Source organism: Phallusia mammillata, chromosome 1 (genome assembly GCF_965637545.1).
Source record: "Phallusia mammillata chromosome 1, kaPhaMamm4.hap1.1, whole genome shotgun sequence".
Taxonomy (NCBI): Eukaryota; Metazoa; Chordata; class Ascidiacea; order Phlebobranchia; family Ascidiidae; genus Phallusia; species Phallusia mammillata.
Window position 1 is genome coordinate 33,630,062 of NC_137252.1, and position 10,410 is coordinate 33,640,471.

Sequence of the window (10,410 nt, forward strand, 5' to 3'; positions counted from 1 at the left end):
TATTGTACATATTTCCGTATTATTATTGTAAGTTGGAGCCACGGGTTTTAAGAGTTACTTTATCGGGAAAAATAGTGTGATACCATAAAATCTGCTCAAATATACCATAAATCTTTTTTTTTTAATTGTAAAAGTCTAAATGCCAAACAAGTGGAAACATGACTGCACATGCCTGTCTGTTCGTCAAAGTTGTCACTAAGATTTTCAACACAAGGTACTGAGTTCAATTGACGTGTGATCTGCAATTGATTTAATCGTTCAATTCGGATGCGTCATTAAGGTACGCAGAAGTCGCGCTTTTTAATTGATTGTTTCGTCACAAGCGTTTTCGCGCAAATCGAAACCAACAATACGTTTACTATTTGGAGTTCTCTTTGCCATTTGGAGTTTGTCAAGGATTCACTGAAAGACCTCAAAATTTACTGCACGCGACAAGAATTAAGATAACTTATTGCTTCGTCAAGTTCGTAGAGCAATGCTTCTCAGAAGTGTGACCTTTGGCTCGATGAGTCGGTGAAAGGTTTTCGTGAGTTCGTGATCGTCTCGAGACCCATGAAATATTTTCATCACGAAACTTTTTTTGTTATTTTACATTTTCGACAGCTAAAGGTTATGGCGAGGAAAGCATATTGCAAGGGCTGAAAAGATACGGGAAATCCTGTCATAGTATGCCAGGTCTTGATTCGGTATGACGCCTTCAATAAACTCGTACATTAAAGATCCCAAATAGTTAAGAAACAAACACATCTTGACCCTATTTCACCCTCCGCATTTGAGCGCGTAGCAAGTACAGATTCAAAGTAAAGTTTGAGTTCGTAACTGAGTTTCAGTTTAATGGATTTATCATGTTGGGGCTTTTTGACCCATCAAGTGTCCAACGCTTTCCGCTTCCTTTGACGAGAGCTGCCAAATTAAGTTAAATTAGAGTTCCCAAATGGAAGATGGGTCACACAAATCGATCACTTAAGACGGCAGCCAAAAAAAATCGTGCACAAAAAATACGAACAAGTATAAAAAAATGATTACCGCAAACTTCGGAAGTCGATGGAAATAAAGGTACCAGGACCGTTGCAACCTTTGCTAATGGATTCACAAGGAAAAGGTTTTAAATCTAAGATAAAAATCTATTTGGAGAAATGCTTTGAGATATAAATGTGCACGGACATAAACCGCCTCAAACACATGCGTTCAGTACATACAACTTGTGGATGCGGATATTCATACAAAACTGAAGCTTCTAGATGTCAGTCTGTGTTCAAGGCTGTGCAAAGTAACAAAAGTAATATTGATTGGTTGTTATAATTAATAGCATCCTCAGTTCGTATTTAAATAAATATATTGTTTGTTTAAAATTTACCTTCAACGAATAGTCATACAAAACTAAAGATTTTATTCGAATCAGTCTGTGTTGAAGGTTAATGTAATATTTATTTCGTTTTTTTTAAATGGCATCCTCAGTTCTTACTCAAATAAAATAGTTTGCGTATATTGATGGCTGATGCATTAGAAATGACAGTATGAGTAAAGCAAGAACAGCGCTCGTGCCATGTGTAGCCCTTTGCCCGTAATCACTGCGAGAAGAGAAGTAAGTCATTCTGACGAACATGAGAAGAACATCCTGTTATTGTAATAGAACTTCTATTCACTTTTAAAGAACTTCTATTAAAGTTGCTATTAAGTGTGCGAGCATGAATGCGCGTAACAGGAAAAACGTAAAAGGCAGTTTGTATGGCCTTGGCATTGAAAGAAGGCATAGACTTAGCGAATTTGGTGCAATTAATTCCTAGAATTTAAACGCTCTGTTATTCTGCCGCAAACAAAATTATGTGCAGCAGTTAGGCGTGGATCTGTTGAAAGGAGGCAGAAAAAAGCAGATATAAATGATTGTTTAGGCTTGTACTGTCAACAAGGCCAGTAGGTGGAAATGTCTGGTATGGCAGAAATGCATCCCGTGGTTAGCAACTGACAAGTAGTGAAATGTTGATGAGAGAGGTTTTGTTTCGACCAGTGACTACTAAATTGAGTACAGCGAGAATTTTTAAAGTGTACACAGTCAAAATGTTACTTCTGCGATTTATACATTTTTTCACTGACATGGAAACGCTAAAAAAATACAGTGGGATTCTAATGATGGTTATCAATGGAAACCTCAAACAAATATGGATAACGTAGTAAACGGCAGGGCAGTTTGCGGTCACCAACCATATCTGACTTTTATGTTTGTGTCAAATTTGGCTTTGCTACGCATGGCACCACTACACAACACAGACATATCTTTAACGTAGATCGGTGTAATACGACCATGGCGAAAGGTATTTGACAAAAGCACATGTGGCGTAAATATTTTTTATTTCACTAGGAAAAGCACAAGAAAAGATCTGAATGTGTACCGCTAAATATTTGATGTTACCGAATTATCTCTTGTTTTAGTTTAATGAGGAAATGCAGGTGTAGTGGGCGACACTAGAGCCTTGGTCTTGGTTCTTAATAAAATCAGTCTCACTCATAACATTCAAGTGGAAAATTAGACTTTTAACATTCGCTTGCTGTTTTTGGTCTTGCAAACAAAACATATCAATATTTAATTAAAAACTAAATAAAGAAGAAATGGCTTGATTAGGTCATGTCTTGTCCTAAAACTTAAAATTGGCTTGGTATGAAACTGTTAAGATAACATTATTATCTTGTCTTGTATAGGGCTAGGCCTTTACAAGTAACCGAATTGTTCAAATTGTATACGATCGTGTTTGGAAAGAGCTATAATTATGATTTGGCTTCCATTTTGGAGTTTATCGGTTATAATTCTGTCGTTTGCTGATTGGACGCAAGGCACAGGAGGAAATATTAAGGAAGTAACAGTGAATTGCAACGTCACTTTTACTATGAATGAAGAACTTTCAAATTATGAGGGTATGTTTCCCGACTATTCGTACGGTAAGCTTGTGTAGAAACTAGAGATGTACCGAATTCGGTTTGCCGAATTTATTCGGCCGAATCGGCCACTTTTGCAAAGATTCGGTTTCGGCCGAATAATTTGTTGCGATTCGGCCGAAACCGAATCTTTTACGAACACCCATTTAAAGCGTTAAACGTGTCATTTCTGCTTAGTACCAACGGAAATCACGTCTATCATTATATTTTTTAACATACCGCTACTTTTCCCACTGCAGACAAAAAAAAATCAGTATTCATTGTCGGATTGGCAATCATGCTTGCGGCGAACCCCACATAACGAAAATAAGGACGAAACACAACCATTCTGTACTAATTGTCTGGTAGATAAACTTCTGTTTTCATGTCAAACGTGTAGGTTACGACTTTGCGTGACGTCATAAATGATTCGGTTGATTCGGCCGAATTTATTCGGCAAAACCGCCGAATATTCGGTTTCGGCCGAATCGAAATTTTGCCGATTCGGTACATCACTAGTAGAAACGTTGTGTGGATATCGCTGTTTAAAATTTATTGGTGCTTTTATTATGTTTGTTGCGTGTCGAAATTAATTAAAAATTTTATGATTTTATTCCCTACTTTCATCGTAGAGCGAAGGGGAACTTTAAACGTTTTTTTTGGGTTGTTCAAAAGGTTTTTTAATAAAACAATGTGCTTGTGTCGCTTTTTCAAGTGAAATAAACTCAACTTCACTTGGTACTTATGGTCGAAACACACACAACAGTTTTAGGTCTGAAATGTTTTACCAGACATTTCCGGGGAACCACCTACTTTTGACAGCGAGTTTTTCGAGCCAGTCAACACAACAGTGAAGTGGAATTTTACAACAGTTTGGAACGAAACGGAGAAATCGACAGCTCTGCAACAGGCTTCACGGGTAACACATGGCAATTTTAACCACTCCGCCTTGTCGTATTGTATTTAAAGCTGCCCTTAACGAGTGTTACTTGTTACATGTGTAAGTATCAGCAAGCAATCGTTCAAGTCAATCGCAACAGAGTTGTAAGTCGGGTCGGGTTCGGGCTTGAGTCGGGCCTGACTTTACAAAAACGGGCTTGAGTCGGGCCTGACTTTACACTTTGTGTCCGTATTTTTTAAAATAAATTTAACTAGCTAAGTACCCAGTTGCTGGACCAGTCAAACAGCCCTAAAACTAATTGTCCAAGAACAATTGTCTATTATTTTCTTGGTCTTCCCTGAGACTTCAATGTATAGGCCTGTCAATTAAACTTTCGGGCCTAAACGGGCTTCCTAAAAAACGTTTTGGGTTCGGACTCCAGTTTCGGTCCCGTTTACAACTCTGAATCACAATAATGATCCTTATTGTTTAATGATCCACTAATGATTGCTTTTAAAAGTATTTGTTTGAGAATGTTAAAATATAGATGGTTTGCATACAAATAGTATTGAATTATTGATGAAAACAATTCGTCGTAAAATTTCGTGGTTTTCAGCTTTGCGAATCGCTGGTGCAACTAATGGACATTGGAAATGTTTCGATTTATACCCAGATGGAAGTTTACAACTGGATTTTCGCAAGCTCCAAAGGAGTAAGTGTTAAAAATTGTTAACACGTCATTTCTGTTGTTGTAAAAATGCCGAAAATTATTATTGAGAACTTGGTTTCTACAAAGTCGACTACTTTTTGACCAAAATAAATCAAATACTTTCTTTTTATGGTTGTTGCTAAGTAAAGGTACATAAATTACAAAGCCTATCACTTATTGTTGTTACAAAGTGGGTTGAAATACCGTTGGTTGTTGCAAAAATTACTTCAGAATTTAAATTGGAACATGCACTTTAGGGTTAAATATTACACAACAAAAAAGGGTTAAATATAAACAAAACTTATTTAACAGGGTAAAACAGACATGGCTTGCTATATTGCCGATTCTCCATATCATTGTGTAGGAATGCATCCGTCGGATCGAAACGACCTAGCTCTCCTGTTTGTAAGTATTATATTCTTTCCAAAATTAATGGTTTAAACAGGGTTAATTTAAAATCATAAGCAGTCAACTTTTGCATCACCCTAGAATATTTTTTTGATATGGTATTGGCGTATACTTGGGGTGGGCAACGTTGTGAATGCCGCGTCCCACTTGACTTGTCATGTGAAGATAGTACAATGACTTCGCGTGCCAATAGTTTTGTTTGTAATAGTGGTTTGTGCTAATTTAAATGTTTATTAAAGAGCAGACAGATTCGTTCGCGTTAAATTTCTTTTGGATAAGCATTAATCTTTGTGTTTGTCAAATCAAGCAAACCCGTTCGAACTTGTTTGATGGTCTCCTCACATTAACACCACAACGTGTCTTCCTGTCATCAAACTCCACCAAATACCGTTTTGTTATTCACGCCCATCTCCGCTGTGCGTTTCACAAACTTCTGCTTGTGTACTTGACACGAACCTGACGAACCTGACGTACAGTTTTGTTGATGTTGAGTAAAAAGTCTTTCGAAGTGATGACCAAAGTTTTACAATTACTTACCCATATTATGTATTCATTATGTCTGTATATCCTTGTGTAGAAATCGTCTTTTTTGGACTCACTAAAGTTTTATATAAGTAAGTTACAAAATACGGGATTCAATTTTTTGTCAGTCGGTTCTATCACTAAAGTCATATTTTCAGCCAGTTCTATCACAAAAGTCATATTTTTCAGCTGATTCTATCGCAAAAGTCCATTGACAGTAACCAGTAATGCTAACCGGTTCGCTGATCTCATCAAATTTCGTGAGACGGTTCAATAGAACCGGTGCGAACCGGCTGAATCCTACCACCGCTTGCAATGTTAATGACAACAGCTACTGTTACAGAGTCTGCAATGAAATAAAATCACTATATGTACAAGGTCTCTGGTCCTGCAAACCCCCAATTTACGCTGTCCTTACATTCCGCTTTTAAAATTTACGCTGTCCTTACATTCCGCTTTTAAATGTTTCCTAGAATCCGGAGAGGATCGGAACAAACAAAGCGGCTCGGATATTAAGCACGTGCGCTTCTTCAATTTCAATCGTCTTCTTTGCGTTGACGATTGTGGCACAATTGTTAAGCAGGTAAGTTTGGATGATTTACCTTAACAGTTTATCAACTTGTTAATCTGTCATTATTACGTGTTGCCGTTTAAGTACAATACAAAAGATGTTTAGAGCTGGGCAGCAGATCGATCTTGACCAAATATGTGAACTTTTGAAAAGAAAGATCCGCATAAAGTCCGTTTGGTGCACGAAATGCAAAAGATCATTTCTATAAATGTCTTAGGGTTACGGCCCCCTACGAAAAATTTACTCACTTTCGAGTTATATTTATTTCTTCACAATACTCGTGAAACTATTCTGAAGTTTTGCTCTGCCAAAAAATCAACCTAAAGCAAATTGTGGCGCTGTTTAGAAACGATAATAAAACTTGTTCACTGCAGGGGTGTTAATGATTTTTTGTTCACATCATGCAATGCGTTTCATTCGTCAGAAGCACAACACACACACTGACATTGCCCCGCCTTCATTATGACATCATGCACGGCGTTTGTTGCGTCATCTCATTCATAGTTTATGAGCAATCCGGCCGCTTTGAAGGTCGTTTATCAAGATCACCCGAAACCTTCGTGTGCTTTTTACTCGCAGGGACCGAAGACGACTCTCGAATCGTTTTGAATTTCAATCCAAATCCGAGTAGGTATCCATGGGAATTAGTTTTTGATGAACCGTTTGCCCATAGGGAACAAAAAAGGGCGAAACGCAGTTAATGAGTCCTACCAAATACATGTTTTTTTAAGCCGTCTTAAATAGTTTGTGCTGGTGCTTATAAAGTTTGGATAAAAACATTCTATTTTGAATGCTCTTTTCGTTTGACTGCTGAATTGCATTTTATGTTAATTTAACAATATTTCTCGTTATCGAACTGCTTGTCTTTTGAATAACTAGAAGCCATATTGCAACATGCTTGTTTACAACTGGATTTTCATCTTTTGCTGTCATTCCTAATTATCCAAAAATCATTTTATCATCATAATTTATACATTTTTTGCCTCATCACATAAACCAGTGGTTTCCTAACTGGACATCGCGGCCCTTTAGGCGTCTCAAAATGTACTTCACGAATGCTACAGTTGCGTACAAGCATGCGTTACGGCTTAAATGTTTAAACATGTTCGGATCGAGGTTACTGAACCAGACACAAACCGGGTTATAGCCTAACGGTTAAATTGCAAGAACTACCGAAATTCAAAACTCTTATAAATTTTATGTTTCTACGCAGAGAAGCGAAGAAGAAAGCTCCAATCAAGATTCTCATCGGCTTGTGCGCCACGGTTATGACCGCTATGATTATATTTCTGGCTGGTGCCCATCAGACTGAAAACTACACTGTCTGTTTGGCGATCACCTTTATTCTGCATTACATCCACTTGGCGGCGTGGTGCTGGATGTGCGTCTACAGCTACGATATCTATGTGTCTCTAGTCAAGGTACATTTATTTCGTGTTGGTTGAGAGAAGCAGGACAGTTTAAGTATTTCGGGTATAGACTTAAATTAGTGACCAAAACGTGAAAAAGGTTCAAACTTCAGTTTAAACCAAACGAGTCCGGGCCTGACCTCGCACTGATTTAGTCTTAATTTCGCCGTGATGAATTTTACTTTTGACCCAATAGTTCTATGTTTTAAACAATTTCGAATCCTGTCCTTCACTATCGGATTCGGACACCAACTTGAGGCCTGTTTACAACTTTACATTGGTGCCAAGAAACGAATCTTCAACATAGTTTATTACGCTTTAAACGTTCAAATATTAAAGTTTGTCAATCTGTCCCGTCCCCAAGCGGCGTTATATGTTGGGTTATCAAGTTTAAAGAGCTCTTCTGGCAAATGTAATTTTATTCCGACATTTCGACGTCCTATACAGGTCGTCTTCATCAGGGTAAATAGCACTGAATGTGACTAGTACAGTGCACGATAAACAAAGGAAAAAATAATGGAACGCAAGCACGTCACAACGCAACGAAAACACCTATTTACCCTGATGAAGACGACCTGTATAGGACGTCGAAACGTCGGAATAAAATTACATTTGCCAGAAGAGCTCTTTAAACTTGATAATGTGCCTGGCAGCAATAGCTTATATATGTTGGGTTATGTTTCGTGTTTTTTTATTCCAGGTGTTTACTGACCACAAATGGTATTTGCAAAAGATATCGTTATTTGTTTACGGAACACCGATGATCGTTGCTGGGATAACGATTGCCGCAACCAACACAAAAACTGCGAATAGCCCAGGTGATTTAAATTGCCATTTTTTTCCTTTTCAATAAGTCTAACATCTGTAGTAAAAAACCTTAACACAATTAAGAAACAGAGGTAGCTTTGTTCATCTTTCTAAGCCGCTAAAGCTTTAACTTTGGCATCACAAATATCTTTGCAACCAGTTGCCGGTTTAAACCACATTAATTTTTTTCCGATTACTTTGCGGCATTTTTCTTGGTTTCATTTGGGTTTATAAACTAGCCATGGATTTGGGGCTAGGGTCTGACAGTGTCTAAAAATTGTTTAAGTAGTTTTGCCTGTAGGTTGATTAAGTAGTTTTGCCTGTAGGTTGAAGTTTTGAGAATGCCTTAGAATTTTAGTAAATTCAATTTTTTTGTTAAAATTTGCACCAAAACAAAGATTATTATTTCATCAGATTCCTACAGGGCGCCAAACGTTTGCTGGCTCAACAACGCCGCCTTGTGGTTCGGTTTTACCCTCCCCGTTGGTATCATGCTTACTTTCAACCTTGTCGTCCTCGCCGTTGTTTTACGAGAACTCCATCGAATGAATGCAAAGGTATGCCAGTGTGCGATTCCATATCGACTAAAAAACATTTTTGTCGATTGAAGGTATTTAGTATGCAGCCCACGGCCTCTCAGTCGTTTGAAACACAAAATCTTACTTTTTAGACGCAGTAAACGCAAGCTTTGCACATTTCTGCTATAGAGCAATGGTTCGCAACCTGAGCCCAAAAGCATACAGAAATATTTCTTGATGCCTGCTTTAAAACGTATTTTTTTGCTTAATGCTTATTTTTTTTTACTGTTAGTGTGTTGTATCGGGTATTAACTTACATACTTGTGCTAAAGGAAAGTTTATAAACATCACAGGTGAAGACTCCAATGATGAAATACACTGCCAAGCAATCGATGCTCGTCGCCATCACCATGACAACAATGAACGGTGCATTGTGGGTATCCGGGCTTATCCTATCTATTACGAAAGATCCGAAGTTTAAAGACGTCTTAAGCTGGACTTTCATGATCAGCGACGGGTTCCAGGTTGGTTGTTACACAGGATATATCTAACTGTGTCTGGACATACACACAAGCTCCGTGAGGACCACTGTAAGCAACATTAGATATGCACGCTGTAGCCACACCAGTTATCTGCAGCATAGATTTCCATGTGTTTGGCCATTCACTGCAGAGTTGTAAGTCGGGCCGGGTTTGCGCCAGATTCGCGTCGGGTTCGGGCCGGGTTTGGGCTTACGTTTCTTTGTAGTAAAAAAACGGGCCTGATTTGGGCCGGACTTTGCACTCTGTGTCAGTATTTTTTTGAATAAATTTATCTAGCTAAGTAGCCGGTTGCTGGACCTAACCTAATACCAAAAAGCCTTAAAACGTCTTGTTAAAGACCAATGGTCTATTGTGTTTGGTGTTTTGATCTTTTCTGATGATTCAATATATAGGCCTGTCAATCAAACTTTCGAGCCTAAACGGGCTTCTTAAAAACGATTAGGGTTCGGGCCGGGTTTCGGGCTTGTACTTTCGGGTTCGGGCTTCAATTTCAGGCCCGTTTACAACTCTGATTCACTGGGTATGGGTATACATTAATGACCATTGGGAGCTATAGGCTATAAAAATTACAGTCCTTGCTACAATTGTATGTTTTTGATTGTATATTGCACTGAAAATTTATTTTTTTGGGCAGCTTTAAAGTGAACATGGCTTGTGAAGTCATATTATGAGATAGAATTGTACAGTTTTTATGATATTTTGTATTCAAATCAGGGTGTCACAGTTTTTCTATTGACCTGCGTGCGACCAGTGGCAACAAGACGAGCATGGATGCGAGAACTTTCTAAATTTCTGTGTAAAGAAAGCCGGGACAACAAGAAAGGACCCAGCAGTCGAACTAACACTGCACAGACTTTTATTCAATCAAGCTCCAACTCGCCCGCCCTAAACCGTGCTTATATGGCAAAAAGTGTTAAATAATTACTGTAAGCAAATAACAGCAACGCTAGTTTTTATCATTTGTTTTTGCGTTTGCAAATAAAAATAGTTTTTTGGGGTATGAAATCTTGTTTATGGTTGTACAGAAAAGAATTAGCAAGGATACAAGATATACTAAATATGCGCATATATGAACGTAGAACTCCACCCTAATTGTTTCTTGTAAGTATGTCATGTCAGTGTCGATATACGCAA

The 10,410-nt window shown here is 38.1% G+C and overlaps 1 protein-coding gene across 1 annotated transcript; it reads left to right on the forward strand.

Annotated features, from left to right (window-relative positions):
- The first annotated feature begins 7,277 nt into the window (after positions 1–7,277).
- On the forward strand, positions 7,278–10,197 carry LOC145211522 (adhesion G protein-coupled receptor L4-like). The gene is made up of 5 exons (XM_080080046.1): positions 7,278–7,421; positions 8,110–8,227; positions 8,631–8,773; positions 9,088–9,258; positions 9,991–10,197. Exons 1-5 carry the CDS (start codon positions 7,278–7,280, stop codon positions 10,195–10,197), a joined length of 783 nt encoding a protein of 260 aa, XP_079936172.1.
- Positions 10,198–10,410: the final 213 nt, after the last annotated feature.

Bases quoted from the DNA above. Each gene is read 5' to 3' on its own strand.
- LOC145211522 (XM_080080046.1), top strand. From the start codon at position 7,278: ATGATTATATTTCTGGCTGGTGCCCATCAGACTGAAAACTACACTGTC. The intron at 7,422-8,109 runs GTACATTTATTT...TTTTTATTCCAG, and splicing joins TCTATGTGTCTCTAGTCAAG to GTGTTTACTGACCACAAATG. The intron at 9,259-9,990 runs GTTGGTTGTTAC...TATTCAAATCAG, and splicing joins TGATCAGCGACGGGTTCCAG to GGTGTCACAGTTTTTCTATT.